Source organism: Dermacentor andersoni, chromosome 9, assembly GCF_023375885.2.
Source record: "Dermacentor andersoni chromosome 9, qqDerAnde1_hic_scaffold, whole genome shotgun sequence".
In the NCBI taxonomy this organism is placed as follows: domain Eukaryota; kingdom Metazoa; phylum Arthropoda; class Arachnida; order Ixodida; family Ixodidae; genus Dermacentor; species Dermacentor andersoni.
In genome coordinates this window covers 119,010,266-119,031,643 of record NC_092822.1, presented here as the reverse complement: position 1 = coordinate 119,031,643, position 21,378 = coordinate 119,010,266, and the positions used below count along the sequence as shown (strand labels likewise).

Here is a 21,378-nt window from a genome sequence, read left to right as displayed (position 1 = left end):
TACAAAAGTGACAGTTACTGCTTAAAAAAATTTGATGCGGCGTCTTTAGCGCCTTTACAAATATTCAGAGCGGACACACACACACACACACACACACACACACACACACATATACATATATATATATATATATATATATACAGCACACGCACCGCGATGGACGAACCAGGCTAGTGCTAAGGTTGAATTTCACAACACAACTTCTATTGCACGTTCCTAACCACACAGATCATTTGCGGCTTCGTTCAGGGGCAGACGGGGCTTTCGGGCTGGTACTTGTTGTTGCGTTGGGTGCAAGAATATGGCTATGAGCAGGCATCGCATATGCGCAATCACGAGCGATATGCACACATCATTCTCCAGAAGCTAACGCTGAGCACGGGTAGCGCGACGATCTTGTTGGGCTGTCACGATGATTTCGTGGCAGCCGAATTCCTAATACTGGATATGCGGCGAGGGTAGCTATATGAACTTGTTCATAGATCATCTTGTAGATTGTCGTAGTGCAGGCAGAAAGAAATGGTCATAGAAAGCAGACTAGACAACACACAGCGCTGAACCAGCTGCGAACAGCTGTTTACGTGCGCCGCGTCTCATCGCACTGAACTTCAGAAACCGCCGTTGCGCACTCCAAAACAAATCTTAAAACATTGTTAAATTACAAAACACGCATATTGTTTGCTCCAAATAAAGAAAAGTCAAAAATATTATCATGTAAATGTTTTATTCATTACAATAAAATAATTATGCAGCGTGTGCCACGAAACCTGGCAATAAGCAACCCTGGGCGTCGCACCAGTCACATTGTTGAAATCGCAATCAAGTGAAATGGGCCCTCTAAAAATCGCATTGCGACGCGTGCTACTGCATTGATTTTCGTCGTTCCCGTCGCAGCATGTGAAGCAGCCTTCAGGGAGCATACAAGATGAGGGCGTCATAATATGACTTGAGGCGGCTAACGTGCACTGTCTCGCGACCCCGACAACGAAGGTCCAGCGATGGTGTGACGGACTCAACGATATAGTTCACAGGTGATGTGGCGTCGATGATCAGATACGCACCGTGGTACCACACAAGTAGTTTAGAAGGAAGACCAGCGGTGTGAGGCGCATCCATAGCCACACAAGGGAAGCGGTAGGGAAGGTGGACGTGGCCTGATGACTGTCACGTCTTGTCTTCTGGCGCCACTACTCGTCGCTGGTCAGCGAACGAGCCAGCTGGCGGCAATCGTAAGCGTATCGGGCGACTTCTGAAATTGTAGTGCATTCGGAGACGTGAGGTCGGTAGGGCACGATAGTATCCAGTGGACACGAGTGCTCACGTCCGTACAAGAGAAAAAACAATTGAAGTTCCGGTGGTCGCTTGCGTCGCGGAGCTATTGCGAACGTAACGAAAGGGAGTAAGGTGTCCCAAACGGTGTGGTTCGGCCAGACGTGCATCCTCAATAGGTCGCCGAGTCTTCGGTTAAAGCGCTCCGTTAGACCATTCGTTTGCGGGTGATACGCGGCCTATTTCCAGTGAAAGATCTTGCACTAGAGAAGGAGGGATTGTATTGCTTCTGACAAGACACGACTCCCATCACTGAGTAGTTCTCGAGGAGCACCTTGGCGAAGGACGAAGTTACGAAGAGCGAACATCGCAACGTCAAGCGCGGTCGCGGTGCGAAAGCCCTCGGTCTCGGCGTAGCACGTCAGGTGATCGACGGCAACACTAATCTAGCGGTTTCCACATCCGTTCTTTGGGAACAGGCCATAGAGGTCGATGCTGACGCGGTCAAACGGTCGAGGAGGACACGGTAGCAACTGTAGTGGGCGCTGTGGAGGGGCCTTGCTTTGTTGGCAGGCGGTGCATGATCGAACTTACTCCTGGACAAACTGGTACATTCTACGCCGGTAATAACAGTGACGTAGCCGTGTGAAGGTTACTAGGATGGCGGCGTTGGCGCGTTGGCGGTCGACATGGAAGTACGCGCCGATATCGGCGCGCATGTGACGAGGGATAGGCTGGCGCCCTTTCCAGCCATCAAGCATATAAGTTGGAGTGGTGAGGGTGTTCTCTCGCACGGAAAATTGGGCTGCTTGACGGCGTCGCGTCCGCGTTGAAGGAATGACCGATAGAGTGGCCTACATGTTTGTGATTGTGTGTACCCGTATGTGTGCGTGCGTGTGTACATATGCGTGTGTGTGCGCGCGTGTGTACCTTTGTGTGTCTACATGTTTGTGAGCGTGTGTGTGCACCTGTATGCGCGTGCATGTGCGTATGTGCACGCGTGTATACCTGAGCGTGTCGACATATTTGTGAGTGTGTGTGCTTCTGTGTGCGTATGCGTGTGCACGTGCAAGTGCGTATGTGAGTGTGTAAATGCGCGTGCATGTGTGTACGCGTGTGCACCTGAGTGCGTCTACATGTTTGTGAGCGTGTGTGCGCGCCTGTATGTCTGCATGTGCGTGTGTGCACGCGTGTGTACCTGAGCGTGTCTACATGTTTGTGAGTGTGTGCGTCTGTACCTGAGTGTGTCTATGTGTTTTTGAGCGTGTGTGTGCACCTGTATATGTGTGCATGTGTGACGCGTGTGTACCTGAGCCTGTGTACATGTTTGTGAGTGTGTGTGTGCGTGCGTACCTGAGTGTGTCTACTTATTTATGAGCGTGTGTGTGCACCTGTGTGTGTGTGCATGTGCGTGTGTGCACGCGTGTGTACCTGAGCATGTCTACATGTTTGTGAATGTGTGTACATGTATGTAATTGTTTGTGTGCATGTGCGTGTGCGCGCGTGTGTACCTGACTGTGTATACATGTTTGTGCGTGTGTGTACGTGCAAGTGCGTACCTGTATGTGTATGTGTATGCTTGTGCGCATGTGTGTCTGCGCGCATGTGTACCTGAGTGTTTCTACATGCTTTGAGTGTGTGTACGTGAAAGTGTGTACCTGTATGTATGTGTGTGTGTGCAGGTGCGTGTGTGCGCGTGCGTACCTGAGTGTGTGTACATGTTCGTGCCTGTGTGTATATGTATGTATGTGTGCACATGCGTGCGTGTGTCAGCGCGCGTGTGTACCTGAGTGTGTGTACATGTTTGTAAGCGTGTGTGTGTGTGCCTATACGTGTGCGTGTGTGTACGTGCAAGTGTGTACCTGTATGTGTGTGCACCTGTATGTGTGCGTGTGTGTACGTGAAAATGTGTACCTGTATGCATAGGTGTGTGTGCATGTGGGTGCGTGTATCGTCTCGCATGTGTACCTGAGTGAGTCTACATGTTTGTGAGTGTGTGCCTGTGTGTACCAGTATGTGCGTGTGCACGTGTGTGTGTGCACGCGTGTGTGTACCTGAGTGTGTCTGCATGTTTGCCAGTGTGTGTACCTGTGTGTATGTGTGTGTGTGTGTGCGTGCGCCTGCGTACACGAGTGTGTATACATGCGTGTATACACCTGAGTGTGTCTGCATGTTTGCCAGTGTGTGTACCTGTGTGTACCTACCTGTATGTGTGTGTGCGCGCGCATGTGCGTCTATGCGCGTGTGTACCTGAGTGTTTCTACATGCTTGTGAGTGTGTGTACGTGCAAGTGTGTACCTGTATATATGTGTGTGTGTGTGTGCGTGTGCGCGCGTGCGTACCTGAGTGTGTCTACATGTTTGTCCGTGTGTGTACGTGCAAGTGTGTAGCTGTATGTAAGTGTGCATGTGCGTGCGTGTGTACCTCAGTGTGTCTACATGTTTGTAAGTGTCTGTGTGTACCTGTATGTGTGAGTGTGTGTACGTGCAAGTACCTGTATACATGTTTGTGCGCGCGTGTGTACCTGAGTGTACTACATGTTTGTGCAAGTGTGTACCCGTATGTGTACGTGAAAATGTGTACCTGTATGCATGTGTGTGTGTGCATGTGCGTGCGTGTGTCGGCGCGTGTGTACCTGAGTGAGTCTATATGTTTATGAGTGTGTGTACCTGTATGTGCGTGTGCATGTGTGTGCGCACGTGTGTGTGTACCTGAATGTGTCTACATGTTTGTGAGTGTGTGCGCGTGTGGGTACCTGTGTTGTGTGTACCTGAGTCTGTCGACATGTCTGTGAGTGTGTGTGTCCGCATGTTTGTGAGTGTGCGTGCGTGTGCGCGTTTGCACACGCAAAATACACGCAAAATTACCACGTGTCACGGCTGTTACCACGTGTTACCACGTGTTCGGCCGTTGGCGCGAAGTCGTCGACGGGGTATACAAGCCGGTTGGTGGTTCTGTACTCAAGCGAACACAGCGAAGGAGCCAGAGTCGGGAGACAGACAAAAAATATATTTATTGACAGTCAATGACACAAAGATTAAAAGAAACACAAAACACACAAGAACACTAACACATATGCACTTAATGTAGATCAACTATGAATACAAAAATACAACGAACAGTTAACAGTAAATACAGAAATTAACACTACACAAAACACACTTAACGGTGGTCAACTAAACAGAGTTCAAAAGAAAACAAATGATGGCATACGCATGGCCGGGCCGCAGCAGCAAGTCCATAAAGCGTGGAGTCGACGGCAGAGCTTGCCCGAAGAACGCTGGCAAGCCGATCTCGTTGCGGTGGATGCGACTGCTGGGCCGGGTTTACCGGGAGTCTAGGTATGACGTCTTCCTTCGAGCAGGTTGAGCTAATGTGAGGGGAACTACCGTGCGGTTCGTTGCAGAGGTTGGTTTGTCGCCTCTTACGTCAACTAGTAACTCGCAGTTCAGACGCGGCTAGGCGGCCCAGGCGATACTGAACGGCACTAGCTCCTTGACGCTTCTCAGCAGACTGCAGGCTCAGCTTCTAGACTCTAGACTGCCTAGCTCGGTCTGAAACCTGCGCTTAATTACTTCTCCCTTCCCTAGTGCCCTGGGTTGGAGGACGGCATATCTTGGTGACGATCGAATCAAGTTCACCCAATTGTATACTGACTCCTGCCAAGGTCTTGGACGCGCCCCTTTTAATTAGGGGCGAGGGAACAGGTGCTTCCTCCCTGCTGATAGAGTTCGCCCACTCGTATTGCACCACACACGCACACGCTTGTGTCCGTGACGGGCCTCCATAGCCCGTTCGCAAACATAGGAGAAATGACGGCAGCGGGCCATATGGCGCTGTCAGTACACATACACTGCAGCACTTCGTGGACACAGGATTGCACAGACACCACATACTTCGGAGTATTCGCACCCCCGCCTACTTAGCTTCTGAGTGCACTCGCGGGGCAGAGAATACAGAGGCGTCCCTAGGAAAAGGTGTCGGGGCGTCACGGTCGCGCCGACGACAAAAAGACAATAATCTCTACACAAGCCTTCGACTTCTTTCGGCCGCTTGCCCAAGTGGCTGTCAATACCCGTCTTGCTCGCCGGTCCCTATTTCCGCGACTATTTGGTGCGCGTTGATCGGTGCTTCGCCGAATTGACTAATGCCGCACCGTGACAACGCGCAACTGGCCGCTCGATGCACTTTGCGTGTATTGGCGGGCTTCTTTCACGTTCTGAAAAATGCTTGTATGTAGCACGTATTGAGCAACAGAAAGCTTCGTCCGGAGTTTTTCATGTTGCTCTACAATTTCCTCATTGACACTTTCAATCTAAATATAATATTTGACAAGTCGATTGAATAATTAACACTAATTATTAATTAGGCAGAATAAGAAGAATAATCTGAGTATCTCCAAGCGATGGCACAAAACACCACCTTGTTTCTGTCCAGCTACGTGGAATTTGCATATCTTAATGTTTGGCTCAAGTTACATGAGGCTTGCACACCCTCACACAATTATACATGATTATGGATATAGTGCCTAAAACGCTTACGGGGCTGTTTCCGTCGAGAATGCGTGCACGTGCCGTCAATGGAAATGTTTGTATGCCATTTCTCGTCCTCGAGCGTGTATCTCATGCGTTTCAATATTCATCGCGGACAGCGAGGCGCACGACCAACCTGTGTGACGCTGCCAAGCTGCTCGTCGTCTCCGGTAGGCTCGCACATGCTGAACAGGCTGTAGCTGCCAGGCTCGCCCGCTGCGCCGGACTCATTCACGTGTCGGGGCTTGTACCAGCGACCGAATATGGCCACGGACACGGCCACGGTCAGCGCCGGAATGTCGACGCGCTGAAGCTCCTTCGCGTTGCTGTGCGCCGTTTTCTGAATGGAATAACACAGGAGGCTGGGAAAGAGCGTAGTGTCCCCCCTCCACACTGTCCAAGTCGAAACTAACCTGCCGTTATGACACCAGACATTTGTGCGCCACTAAAACATTCGAATAAGGAAAAATACATAAAGTACCCCGAGACACGGATTGGGGTTGCGCATTGAACAACTGAGACAGTACGAAGCTACGCCACCCTGAAACAAGAATCGGTATGCTCAACTAGAGGTGTGGTATATTCAAGCACCAAACCTCGTCTGCTTTTCTTCCCCCGACATCGCCTCTCTGATGTAAACACGAAGGCTTTTCATGCCGATATATATATATATATATATATATATATATATATATATATATATATATATATATATATATATATATGTGGTTTTCATTACCGAAATAAATATTTCGAGAAGGCACAATTTTGATTTAATCATATTACAGTTCAATCTTCCAGCCTCTTCGCAGAAATTTTCGTAACTCTCTGCTAGGAAAAAATAACAAAAATTGTTCAACAGGGAATACCTAGGGCAACTCTCAACGCCTCAAAACTTGATACACAAGATAGCGTAATACACGCAGGAACGTTAACGTGCGATTTGACTGACGGCGGCCGCAGCGATCGTAAAAAAAGGATCCAAATAAATCCGAGCGCTGCTACAGACCACATAATTTTATCTTAAACGTAGAAAGATTGGAAGGTAGAAATTGCATCACGTTTCACGATTCGGAGCTTCGCTCGACATAGACTACCGATCGAGTTTGTTTGGTTGTTGTTGTTGTTGTTGTTGTTGTTGTTGTTGATGCGAAAGCGTCAAATGATCCATTGAGAGAAAAAGCCGGCGGCGTCTGTAGTAGCGAAACGACCCCTGACTTCCCATGGGCTGCAACGCCATGCCGGGAGCGCGCGCGGCGCGCCCGTGACTCTGGCTCGCGCTTGCTGGCTCAGGCAGCGCCTCTACGGTGTCTCGAGCATCGTCGGCAGCCGCAGCCTCGGCAGCAGCGAAACGTGGCCGTGCACGCCAGTGCACCGCAGAGGAAGTAAGGGAGCGGAGGAACGAGCGAAGAGGCGGACAGCGAAATCGTCGTCAACTCCCCCAATACACGACGGGCGGAACGAGCATTAGCGCTAACATTGCTCGCAGCAAAAATCCCAAGTACCATTAGGCGACGTTCAATTGGACATTATTGCTTTCGCATTCACAACTCATGAGATGTGCTTAGGTGTCCTCGGCTTTTTTTATTTATTTTGCGGATATTTACGTGTGATACCAAATAGCAAAAAAAAAAAAGTATCTTATTTTTCATGCCAGAGGCGAGCAATAAGATAATTTTGGGGTGTTGTGCACGCCATATCCCTACAAAATTTTAATGTCGAGTCGTAAAGCAACTGTTCAAGACAATTGAAGACAACGATCGTGCGCAACTCACTCATCCTTTGGGTGAAAACGATGTTCTGCACCTGCTAATGAAAACGGTGGTCATTGTCATACCGTGATCTCGTTTATTCTCTCATGCAAGAGCAGGTTAATCTATGCAGATTATTCGCAGCGTACCTTGCTCATGAGATGGAAGCTCGTAGAGGAATGAAAGTCGATTGGAGTGCATACGGTAGGTATTGCCAAATCATGAGCGGGAGCTTGCCGCTATCGCAGAAAAGTGTACAATCATTGCGTTCTACTGGTATAACATATGGGGAAGAAATTTGAAGGTTAACAAAGTAACTCGAGAGCAAGTGAAGGAATGCGCAAAGAGCGATGGAACGAAAAAGTATAAGCGTAACGTTAAGAGTCAGGAAGAGAGCGGTGAAGATCGGAGGCAAAACGGAAGTATAGGCGACACCCTTATTAATAAGAGAAAGGGATTCAGTAGGACAAGCTGCGTAATGCGCAAGCCGAATAACCGGTGGTCTATTAGAGTTGCATAATGACTGACAGGAGCAGGGAAGCGCAGACGGTGCCGGGAGAGAACGAGGTGGCCTGATAAAATTATTAAATTGGCAATTGTAATTTGAGGTCAGCAGCGCAAGACAGAAGTAATTGAAGATTGCTTGTATACGCCTTTCGCCAGGCAATGGACATACAGATAGGCTGATTATGATAGCGATGATGATTATCTCGTTTATTTCTTTTGTGCTAAACCGCTGGGTAGATGCTGGGACCCCACCGAGCCAGTGGGCCTCCTCCACTCAACTTGGACGCTCGGAACTCCGTCGCTGAAGTTGGAATGCATCTTTTAAGTCCTTATTCAATTTCTTCTGCGGGCGGGGCACATGCAGTGTCGTTGCCGCAGTCTACTGCACTGGCTACGGTGACACCAAGGCTCCTGTATGTGTCACAGCGGTCGATTTTTAATGATAATCGACAGGCAATCTGCATTCCCAGCCGAGCTATGGGACACTGTGCTGTGACATAGTAGCACCGCTCACCGGCAAACAACGGCGTACCACTTCAAATAAAGCAGACTAGCAGAGCGCCTAAACAGGACACTCGCGGAAATGTTTTATGCGTACTCTTATGTGGAACACAAGAACTGCAGTTCTGCAGTTCTTGTGTTAAGATCTCGGCCCTATGTGCTCCGTTTGCAAGCAATAAGGAAGAGACGACACAGATGACACCATTCTGTCTTCTCCGTGGTAGTTAAATCAAGACAATGGCTGCCGTACGAATGAGGTGGCACGGACACTCATGTAGAAAACTTCAATCAGGGAGCTAAAGAATTCAAACAGCTTATGGGAGTCAGCCGGTGCGCATGGCAATATGACTGAAAGCGCTACTAGCTTCCTTATTGAAGCCAAGTCTCGTACTAGTCCGTACCATGGGACACTCACTAGTCGCTGACAAAGAATTTGGAATAGGAAACCTGTCCGCTGTCGACGCCTCTCTGTGCAGTGTCGGTCTCTCGTGTAGCTGTCTTTCTTGCGCTGCGTCCTTTTTCCAGTGAATCACCAACAAGCCCATGCTTCCACGCTAAGTAACTCTCCGAAACACTGCAGAAGCGCTATTTCGGGCCGTACAAAGTTTTCCGACGCCTTAGTGACGTCACCCACAACGACTTCCCGTACAGTCATCACTACTAGAGGCACGAAACTTTCGGAAAAGTTTTCACGTTGCACAAAGATGAAAAATAACTTTTTTCCATCGACTTCACAGCACTGCAAACATGTGCAGACAATCGAGACGATGCGAACTTTGAAAAGAGGTTAATTGCGCTTTTTAGGAGGGCTGCTTCTTAAGTGAGTTGCAAATGCATACTGTGCTGGGGCCTGGTTTGCAGACAAGGATAGAGTAAGGCACTCCCGAATGTTCATCTGTGCGCCTTACTCTATTCTTGTCTTCAAAGCGCACCCAGCCGCTGTAGGCGCTTTTTAAACCACTGATAAGGGCAGCTGAGGACCTTGAAACGAACAACGCGGGCTGTGCTCATCATATTTCGGGTGAATACGTAAGTGGCACGGACGCTCCCAGATGTATCACACCGCAGTATTGTTCGATTTTAACACGATGCGACAATATCCTAGTAAAAGATGGATTTACACTCAGGGTGCATTCAGGTGGGAGACTATATTTCAAGTCAATTTTCGCGCACAAGATTGAGTTCTTGTTTTTTACATTTTTATTTAGGCCCAAAAATTCGGAAACATGTTGCAAAAAAATATTTTCAAGTTCTAATTAGTTTGTGAGTAACTCCGAGTTTCTTAATTCATGCCCTCGTATTGCGAAACCGAAACCACACTGCATTGGTTGCAAAAATGAGTATTATTTCTTTTTATATAAATATTATTCAAAATACCTTTTTTTTATTTTATGTTGTCGACAAGCAGCCACACAAACTAAAAGAGACTGGTGCATCTCATGGGAGCCCATGTTTCACATGGTTTGAAACATTTGTTTACGTTTTTCTCAAAACAAGATTTGCTTAACCTTATGCTACGCAAACTTTTATAACCTTTTCTAAATATATACATATATATTGAACAAAAGTTTTGCACAGCCATTCCTGACATAAAGATGTGTGCAACAAAGTAGGACAAAAGAAATTGATGCAATATTTTTTTAACTTAAAGCTCATTTTGCAAATAAATTTGCTCCAAATGAGCTTTTTCACTTTGTTTGTTTTTCGAACATTGCTTCGTTAACACTTATCACATTATATTTATCCAAGTTCACTACGTAGGTCCCACACTAAGCTACCTAAATGACAAAGCTTCGCTCAGTTCAGCAATGCATTATTTACTTATCATAGCTGTCACGACTAGCACATCTTAGAACAAAAATTACCTGCCAACATATACAATGAACCATAGTTTGCCTTTTAAATGCCCGGGTAAGTTAAATAATACATGCTTATTCAATAAAAAATTATATCAATCCTGGCTTCCGATTTAAACATGTGTGTGTGTGTGTGTGTGTGTGTGTGTGTGTGTGTGTGTGTGTGTGTGTGTGTGTGTGTGTGTGTGTGTGTGTGTGTGTGTGTGTGTGTGCGTGTGTGTGTGTGTGTGTGTGTGTGCGTGCGTGCGTGCGTGCGTGCGTGCGTGCGTGCGTGCGTGCGTGCGTGCGTGCGTGCGTCCTCCCACTTCAAGTTAATGCGCATTAATACACTGACCGAGCAGCAACACATTACTTGCTATTTGTTTCTTGTTAACGGCACCTTCGCACGGTTGATTCTAGAGTGCGCCAGCACTGCTGCACACTAGGTTAAATCATGTTTCATCTTTATTTCCAGTCAAGACTTGCTTCCTACCACATGCATCTTCTGTAGTAAGCTGGAGTACTCTTACGCGATCGATCAAAAATAACAGTAGATTGCTCCATAATGGCGTGTAAAGTACTAACGCAATGGAGCGGACCTACGTCTGGTCACACCGAGTGCTCTAACATGCACGGAAATCGTGATAGACGAGCATTATTGCAGTGGACCCTTACAGAAATACGGAAGCCACGTCCGTGAGTCTAACCAGCGAGATTGTGCTCAGAAAGAAAACACCATATTCAGTAAGCCATCACCAGTCCGGTGAAGAATAGAGAGAGGGATATAAGAAAGCCAGGGATGCTAACCAGTCAAAAGTCCGGTTGGCTAGCCTACGCTGGGGAAAGGGAGACGTGGAAGAGAAAGGAGAGACAGAGATGGGATAGGAGACGTGAACGTGTCAAGAAGATGCATAACAATGAGTGGCGTAGATAGTTATGTAGATGATGCACTAACTGTTTTGTTTATTTTCTTTACATGTTACAGATAGCCTAAAGAATCACCTTTTGGAGATTGTGGAACTTCATCTCTTCAGGTGGTATGCTTGAACATGCAGCAACTGCATAACAACAATGCGCAGTTGGCCAATTGATAGGATCAGCCTGTTTCAAGTAACCCGGCAGACGATGAAATTACGGTACGGAAACCAATCAGTCCTAACCCACGGCCATGCGGCAAAAACTGCGGCAAGAACAACACTTTCGGAATGTCTATATACATGTGCATATTGCGATTTCCCGCAATCCATCTTTTAAAGGTCTTTCTTAGGCACTGTAGAAACGCGAGCGAAGAGAGCCGCCAATGGATGTCTCAGCTAGGACTCAACGATAAATCTCATAACAGGTGCTATACTTAATAGATCTACTTAAAGAAAATTTTCCAGTACACACCAGTTTGAACTGCTTTAGAAACATGGCTACTGCATTACGTCATTAACGACAATCGTAATTAATCGAAATTCCCTTATCCCATTCGACGCTTTCGTCTCCTGTTTGTGCAAGCGACGTCCACATCTCATCAAGTACTAAACACTGGCGAGACGAAATTGTGCTATCTGCCATAGACGAAATTGCTCTCCCTGCAGAGCAAGGAAAATATGTTGTGGGTGTACTAAGCATCACACGACATTTTCGTACCACTACAGAAGGTTCGCTCTAATGTCAAATTATCGGGTTAAACGTCCCGAAGTAACGCAGGCACTATGAGAGAGGAAGTAGCGGGAAGCTCCTCATTTGCTTTGACCGTCTAGAATTCCTTGACGCGCAGGTGCGGCTGTGGAAAAAAGTAATTGGAACATAAGAGCTTTCGCCAAAATGGGCGCCCTGCAGTGCCTTCTAACAGCCTCGGGGCCAGTTACAAATTCGATCGTGCATGCGCCGAAGTCGGCGCTCGTAGCCAGTAGAAACTTGTCTATCTATTTTTTTTACCCGCCGAAGGCAGCGTCGTTCGCAACTTCTGCGACTGAAAGCTCGCGAGCCTGATGGTGCTGACAATGTTGCTGCTTCTGTAGCTTACATGTGATGGACACGCCCCCGCCAGACAGATGGCTGTAGCTATGTTGTCGGCGACATAACGCTAGCGATTGTTCAGCCGCAGAAACTCCGAACGACACTCCAAACCACCGTCAAGGAAAGAGATCGAGAAATGTGAGCTCGCTATGGGCGCTGGTCTACGAGCATGCGTGATCCAATTTGCAGCTTGCCTTCGAAGCTGCTAGAGGGCCGTCGGGTGCAGTTCCGCCACGGATCCCGTGTTCTAGTTGCTTCTGTCCACACCTGTACATGGCAGTGCACGAGTGTTTCTGGGACCGGAAATCAATCCCGCGAGCCGAAGCCTGTTGCTGAATGACGTTATATGTGTACAATATATATTTAGCTCGTGAAGTTCGCACGAATTAGTGCTGTCTTCTATTGGGATGCGCATAATATGGACCATTCGGGGCGAATATCCGCCGTCGAAGCAGCCGTGAGCTTCCGTACAAAGTGTAAGTGCGATAAAGTCGCGGCCCCGCGCCGTATGCTGCAGATGCGATAGAGACCGTACGGGCGAGCAGAAAGATGGCGGCTTCACGCGCGGTGTAGAGGGATAGCGCATGTCTCCTCCTCCAGTCCGGCCGCATGCGTATGGCGCGGCAGCGCCCGTCCTATCTTGGAGGTGATGTGCTGTGGGTGAAAAAATGGCGAGCCGAGATGGCCAATGGATTCGCATGCGCATGCGTTCTCACGCACATAGTTCGCGTCGAAGCGAGAGGCACACAAACGAAGAGGAATGCGGTCGCCACTGCTGCCGCTGTTCACCACGCCTGCTTTTACAACAGCTAGCGTTCGCGGTCATCGACTGAGATCTCTTGGTGCTCGCCCGTGCGTGCCTGACCCCCTGCTCGTTAATTTAGTTAGTAAGCGAATGTGTACTTTAATTAAAATAGCTGACAACACTACGAACCTAGCTTCGTGAGATTTATTATTTTGATATCACAATCAATGCACAGCCTTTCGAAAGAAACTGTTGCGCGTCTTCAGGCAGGTCACACCTCTACAATGTTGTGTAGAAGCTACATAGGCCAGGATAAATAGCCTCACAGAGGTTGGCCAACGTCTCAACAGGTGGACATATCTGTCAGATGTAATGCAGCTGTTAACAGTAATGTCAGAGGTAATGTAACCTGTTAATGTAACTTGGATACCACAGTGTGCTACGCCGCCTGTCAGTCCCCTTCTATATTTTGTATTTCTAGACCTTGAAAAGTTACGATTACCGGTTGAAGTGGGCATCTTGATGTGCTTACCAGCGAATAAATATACCCGCCGGATTCCGGTGGTGTGTCGAACGTGGGCGGAACGATCTGGCAGTCAGGCCACGACTGGTCTTCGGCGAAGAAATGCCCGTAAAGTATCAGGAAATCCGGTGTGAACACCGTCCTGCAGAGCCAAGCAGTGGCGCTATACCTGTCAACCATTACCTGCAGATTGCAAGCACACTGCAAGGCATGTTTTGTGCCAGGGTCTCTGCTTGGCATCTCACATGGCAATAGTATAACCGTAAGTATCAGTCAGGAACATCGCAACACAGAATGTTGCTCAAAACATAATGAAAAAGTTATATTCCTAAAAAACATAAGCTTATTCCAAGAAAGGCATTTTAGCCCATTAAATTGACCTTTTCTAGTCGCCATTTTCCAGCGTGACCTTCCGGCAGTTATGCTTAAGCAAGGTGCTACGCGATACAAACACGGGCTCGAAGAGCACAAGGACGGGCGCAGATCACAGCTGAAACATAACAGTTCCGCGCGGGTCCTTGTCATCTTCTCGTCGATGTTTGTATAGCGTAGCACCTTGCTTAACGGTGTACGACCGACTCGCCCAAAAAGATGCAGTTAGGATTAAGTTTTCGCTTCAGTGACTACTTACGAAAGCGTTTTGTAACAATGTTCTATTACCCACTTACTTGAATAGCGTGGTGAAGTTGTTAAGCAACGTTTTCGTGTACATCGAGGCTGTGAATGCCGTGTATAAAGGCATGTCCTCCGTTTCTTCTTGTTCCATTAGTGAGTCGAATGCCTGTAGAGCGAAGAAAGTAAATGCTAGATAAAGCCGAATGCAAATAACTTCATGGTTTGAGCAATTGCAACAATGAGGAAGTACTCGGCCTAAATCACAGTCTGAACCTGTCATTGAAATCTGTATATTAATATATAATACATCAAAACACAGCTTTTATACATGAGCAACATTCAGAATTTCTGCATGCTGGTATGGTGCGAGTGACAGAAGTTTATAAAGCCATCTGTTTCGCTGACCACTGTAGTTCTACGCAGACGACCCACGCAAACACCTTAAGGGGCAAGCTGACTTCGTTATCTGAAATTTAGTTTTCAGGAAAGGCGGCTCGGTATTTCCGGAATTCGGTAACTTAGTAAAGTGGTAACAATTCAAGACAACATATGGCAGCGGAGAGAAAAGTCGCTAGTGTTATGCTATGCGCATTTCAAATTAATTCCCGCGGAAGCGAGCGATATTTGTTCAGGTACCGGCGAGTAGGTATTATAAAATTAGTAAGTATAGTAGTAAATATGTTTAGACTATTTTATCCCAGTGTGTATTCACCTTTAGCAGAAAGAGGTTACTCATATAATCACAAAACTAAAGCAAACTTTTGCATTCTTGAATCCCATAGCCAACCGCGGTGCGCATGTGATGTCCGTCTGATATAATATCGATATCATGGTCCTTACGAACATGTCAGCTGGTTTTGTGGAAAAATTTTTCCGCGTATGATTAGTTCCGAGTTTTGACGCGCTGGCACCCCATTTTTATTATTAGCGAACTAGTACCGATAAAGCTATCTGAAAATCTGAGACGTCACGAGATGCTGGCACGGTAATTACTAGGCGAAATCCACACATGCGCTTTCTTTCTGTTTCCTTTTAATTTTACGAAAGTCCGGCTCAAGGTAAGATTGTTCTTTTCGCAATCGCAGACGTGAAACCTCCCAATGTAGCCACATGTTTCGTTTCAGTGTCCCTTCGAATGACAAATTTCCAACGCGCATTTGCTTTTGTTACACTTTAAAAAAGATGTTTTGCCGAGGAGAAAAGTTCCGTGAATTTAAGGGTCCCCTGGGTGCACCAATGCGACTGCCATCAATAATCTTTCATCGCAATAGCATTTTCGCCCTTGTAATTGTAGCAATATTTAATGCTTTTCACTACAGTTAACTCATCGTTACATGGAAATCTCCCCATCATATATTTAAAGGGACAGCAAAGAGAAATAATAGTTTTAGCTATGTTAGTAAGTTACACTTCAATATAAAAAATACAAAAGTGCAATAAAAAGCACCCCTAGAGTGAGAAACGTACCAGAAATGTCCCAAGAGTACGTGCCAGAAGCGTCCTAAGAGTACATGTGACAGCCCCACAAACGTTTCTGTTAGGTGACCTTTCAAGAACGTAAATGCAGTATCCTGGGCGGTCGTACATCTACTATTGGCTCCAGCGTCCTAACCACATTTTCTGCTCATTATTGACAAACGACCTTATGCTCGTTTACTTTTTCCAAATTACCGTACATTGTTAAAAAAGCTTCAATGAAGGTTAAATTGAATACCATGTAGTCATCTTCAATCAGATACGACTCATCGTTTCTACATGGGAACTACGAAATATTTTTATTACACTGCTGCTACATGGATTTCATAGAAGCTGCTGCATTTCAATTGAACTAAACTATTTTGGATAAAGAAAGCGAACACCTGCTGAAGTGTCTAACTCATAGAACGTTGATTTAATCGTGGTTGTCTTCATGATAATACTACTTGGTATGATAAACGTAGTGATGAATCGCAACGGTAATAGGAAAGAAGACGCGAGCAAGCAAAAACACTGACGCCTTTCTTATTGCAGTGTTTCTCGGAAAACGCTTGCACGAAATTCAAACCTAGCAAAAAGGCCGACTTCCACGGTGTTATAAACTGCGCATTTCAGAGCATGCTATGCGCATATAATCAATGCATCAAATGCACACTCTATAGCACACTAGTATGTTTATTTGTGCATATAAATTTAAAAAATAAATATTATATTGGAAAGAAAAACTTCGGCTACCTGTAAATGGAGAGATCTAATTCACAACCTTTAAATACGAAGTCTAAGATGCAGACTAATTTTGTGCTGCAGAATAATGTTGGAATATTTTATTTAGTTGCAGACGTAATATGGGTGTTCTTTTTCTCTATATATTGGGTAGATGGGCTAGTATTCATCAAAAAATAGTTCTAGCATACATCAATGTTGTCCAAAAACATCTGTAAAATTCCCACTTCTTACTGCAATGTCCCAAAACTTATGTACAACGGACTCGTAGCTCAGTGAAGAAAAAAAAATGGGGCTATTAAAGGCTCTTCTTATTTACCAGTTATATTTTAACAACTGTTGCCTTCGCTGTAAAATAATAAATCCTTCGTCCGCTTGTTTATTATTGAATGATAGGAAGACTTTCTCGCATCAATGACTTCTTCCAAAATGAAGCAGGGTTGTTCGTTCTCACGTTTTATAGTTTTTAAATTTGAGAGTAGAAACTAGGTGCTATGTTTATTTTTTCAAATTGTTTTAGACATAAGTCTGTCTGCGATGACAAGGCTAAAGGCAGAAATATTCTGCCTGGCGTGGGCCCTGCCACCCGCACATTGCTCAATATATAGATGACATTGCAGAAAGAGAGAACATCACATAGTAATCGACACACGGCGAGTACATAACAGGAGATATACAAAACAAAATGAGACATGGTACAATTATGTAAACAATGCGCCTGGTGAATTCGAAGTAAAACAATTACAATAAAGCAGACATTATGCAATTTCTACAGACGCAAAGATAACGAAAAACGAAAAGGTACTGAGACTTACTTTACAAGAAATTTGATAAAATATTGAAAAAGCAGTATATGTCTACGAAGTCTTATTCTGAACATGATGTAAGAATTAATTTCATAATGCTTTCGAAACCAAAAGGCGATTTCCATGGTTTCATAATATCAAGCGTGCTTGAATGTGGGCTTTCAAAACTTGGAATTATGTACCAAAGTTGTTTAGTACCATAGCTTGCCCGGCAGCGAGAACTGAAAAAATAGTTGTGTCTAAAATTCCATTGACGATTGCAAGAGATGCATGTTTCAAAGAAACTAGACTCGTTTTTAACTATTTCTGTCCGTATATGCGTAGCGAACCATAAATATTTTATTAGCCTTTAATATTCCTTGCTTTAAGAAGAACTCTGTTGTATTATGATGGCGGCCTAGATTTTCATTGCAACGAAAAGTTCATGTGAAAAGCGATTGTTCTGTCCATTTAGTAGGTATGCCTGCGTGTGTATATATATTATTTCGGAAAAAAGTTCGTCGGCTCTTTCCTGTACATATATATATATATATATATATATATATATATATATATATATATATATTGTTACGAAGAGTTGCGACGAAATGGTGCGCTATAACATAAAACTATTCCAAACTTTTCTATTGCAATGCTGCAAGCAGCCCACCGCGATTGGTCAAAAACTTTTTTGGACCCCCGCCACTTCACCTGTCTGTCACGTGACGTCAAGAAAACCGCGATAGCTCCCTATCTGATATGACGTGTACACACTGATTATGCATATTTTGACCGAACAAAAGAAAAATAGTTATTTCTACCCACTTCACTTGCCTCTCGCGCGACGTCACAAAACCGCAAAAACTTACCGCGTCAAAGTGACACGTACGCGTTAAAGATGCATTAATATGCTGAACAAAATTGAATTTTCTTCTGAATGGCCGCAGGCTGCCCCGTTCCGAAAGGAATAAAATATGGCTGCCGTCGATCGCTCTGGCACTGGCTACTCACCCCTGCCGGAGAGCATGGGTTTATTTGCGTGTAATAAAGCTTTTTGCGTGACCGTGTAACATTTTCGAGAACTTTCGGCACGTTTACGACCTCGTTCTGCCAACTCTTCTTTGCTGAGGATCCATTTTAGCGTCATTCTTAAGCTTCCGCTGCATGCTGCCACGATTGTCGACGAGCCACCGCCAGCCAAGTAAGAGAAAGCGGACCAATCGCAGACGCCGGCACCACCTTCTTCATCCGCTTATCGATATTCAGTGCAGTGGCTCGGCCCCATCGAAGCCCTCTCCACTTGAGCATGCTCCTGACTTCTTGTGAGCCAATTAGATTAGACAAGCTGCTCAATGCAGGCAATATTAATCGTTTTTCAAGCAAACAAAAGTGGCCTCGTATGGACGAGGGGAGCATTTGATTGGTCTGTTCAGACAACCCTGCGGGTGACCGCCCGATGCTTGCGTCGGCGGTCAAAAAATGGACGATGCTCGTAGCGTCATCGTAGCGCAGTACGGCCTCTCCAACTCCTCGTTGTCTTCGTCTACTCTTCTTTCTTTTGTCCCTGCCTTTCGTATCCGTTACATTTCCCCTCAAGCAGACGAAGCCCGTGGGGCGAGTCAGGACGGGCAAGCAGGGTAGAAAGGCTTCAGGCGAGCAATATGAGTCAGCTGAGTTCTGCTTGATCGCCGACCATTGCACAGGAGGCGAGCTATGACGTAAGTGAGTTCGCTCAGGCGATCTACAACTACAAATGGGCCCCAATATTCTGACAAGAGCTTTTGGCACAATCCACGCTTGCGTTGCGGTGTCCAAAGAAGGACCAAGTCACCTTTTCCGAAAGATACTTGTACGTGACGGTCGTCGTATCGCTCTTGAGCGACTTTGCGAGGCCAGAGTACGAAAACGAGCTGTTCGATGGGCTTCTTCGGCGTGACACAAAGTCTTCGATACAGAGTCATGTTGCAGAACAAAGGGTAAGAAAGTGTCCAGAGGGCTTCGCGGTAACCTTGCATACAAGAGATAAAATGGGTTATAGTTCGTGGTTTCGTGTTTCACCATATTGCATGCGTAAGTGATGAAAGGCAGCACGTCGTCCCAGTTCTGATGATTGGAGGAGATGTACATGGCAAGCATGTTGGTCAGCGTTCTGTTTGTCCTTTCCGCGAGACCATTGGTCTTTGGATGTTACGGCATGGAATGACCAAACTGTGAAGTGCACAAACGAAGTAACTCTTCAATGGCATCAGCAGTGAACTGGCGACCACGGTCGTTGATGATGACACGTAGTGGGCCATGACGAAGGACCACCGAACGCAGCAGGAAGACCGCCACGCAAGCAGCGGTGGAAGAGGGTATGGCTGCAGTTTCTGCATACGGTGTAAGATGGTCTACGCAGACAATTATTCAACGGTTCTTGTTAGATAACGGTAATGGACCCAAAAGGTCAATGCCTACTTGCTCGAACGGTGTACTGGGCGGTGTCAATGGCCGAAGGGGACCCGGGAGTGCGGTGGTCGGTCGCTTGTGACGTTGGCACGTTTCACAACTAGCGACACAGCGTTTCGTTGTTCGTGCATCTTGGGCCAGTAAAAGTGCTCCTGCGTATGGTGTAGCCGAAATGGCCGGATGTCGCATCGTCATGCATGGCGCTTAGGACATCGGGGCGGAGACTCTCGGGGACAACAAGCAGAAAACGCGCTCCATGCCCGGAGTAATTAGTTTTGTAGAGTAACTTATCAGGGACAGCAAAGCGACCGGTGCCATGAGAAGTACGGGCGGCGACAAAAAGTGGACCGAGGGTCAGATCACTCCGTTGTTCTCGCTGAAAGCCTGCCGCGTCAGGGAACGGAGAAGTAACAGCAGTGAGACAGTCATCAGAATTCTCAGCATTGCAGTCGGTAGTCGCAAGAGGAATCCGAGAGAGGCAGTCTGCATCAGCGTGACGACGGCCACTTTTGTACGATACCACAAAGTCGTATTCCTAGAGGCGCAGCACCCAACGTACGAAGCGACCAGAAGGATCACGCAAACCGACCAGCCAGCATAAAGAATGGTGGTCGGTGGTAATCTTGAACAGCCTCCCGTAAAGATAACACCGAAATTTCTGTACGGCGGAAACAGCTGCCAGGCATTCCTGTTTCGCAACCGTAAAATTGCGTTCAGATTTGCTCAGGCAACGCCTGGCATACGCGACAACATGTTCTGCGCCACTGTGACGTTGTACAAGCCCCGCACCTATTCCGATTCCACTAGAATTAGTGTGAACTTCAGTCGGGCAAGATGGTTCAAAGTGAAGCAAGAGGGATGCTGACGTTAGTATAAACTTCAGTTGAGAGAATGATGCGTCCCACTCCAGTGTCCAAGTGAAGGCCGCATCTTGTCGCAAAATACTTGTCAGCGGGTAAACGATGTCGGCAAACCGGGGAACAAAACGACGAAAATATGAGCATAGGCCAATGAATGAGCGAAGTTCTCGTGCTGACTGCGGTGGCTTGAAGGAGCTTACCACTTCAATCTTATGAGGATCGGGTCTGACGACATCCTTGCTGACTAAGTGTCCCAGGACCAGTGTTTGACGCTCGCCAAACTGACATTTTTTTTTAGTCTAGAACCAGTCAACCTTCCTCGATGCAGTCGAGAACAAGGCTGAGGCGCTCGTTATGTTCTTCAAGCTTGCGGCCAAAGATTACAACATCATCGAGGTAACACATGCATATCTCCCACTTTACAGGACGTAGTACTGTGTCCATGAATATTTCGAAGGTGGCAGGAGCATTGCAAAGGCCAAAAAGCATAACACTACATTTGAATAGGCCATCTGGAGTCACGAAAGCGGTCCTTTCCTTGTCGGCAGGCTCCATAGGTATTAACCAACAACCCGATCGCAAATCAAGTGTTGAGTAGTAAGAAGCAGCGCGTAAGCAATCAATGACGTCATCGATTCGTGGTAGCGGAAAGACATCCTTCTTCGTCACTCCGTGTAGACGTCTGTTATCCGCGCAGAATTTCCAGGAGTCATCTTTCTTTCGGACCAGGATTACTGGGGCTGCCCATGGACTAGATGACGCTTGAACGACACCTTTGTTCATCATTTCCTTGACTTGCTC

The 21,378-nt window shown here is 46.5% G+C and overlaps 1 protein-coding gene across 1 annotated transcript in view; it reads right to left on the bottom strand.

Moving 5' to 3' along the window:
• The window catches only part of LOC126529576 (uncharacterized), a 56,126-nt gene that overhangs the window by 21,332 nt on the left and 13,416 nt on the right, over nt 1-21,378 (bottom strand). The window contains exons 2-4 of the mRNA XM_055069876.2: nt 14,339-14,451; nt 13,680-13,812; nt 5,938-6,141 (exon numbers count right to left, since the gene is read on the bottom strand). Of these exons, the coding sequence (XP_054925851.2) occupies nt 5,938-6,141; nt 13,680-13,812; nt 14,339-14,451 (450 nt within the window). The remainder of the gene's footprint in view (nt 1-5,937; nt 6,142-13,679; nt 13,813-14,338; nt 14,452-21,378) is intronic.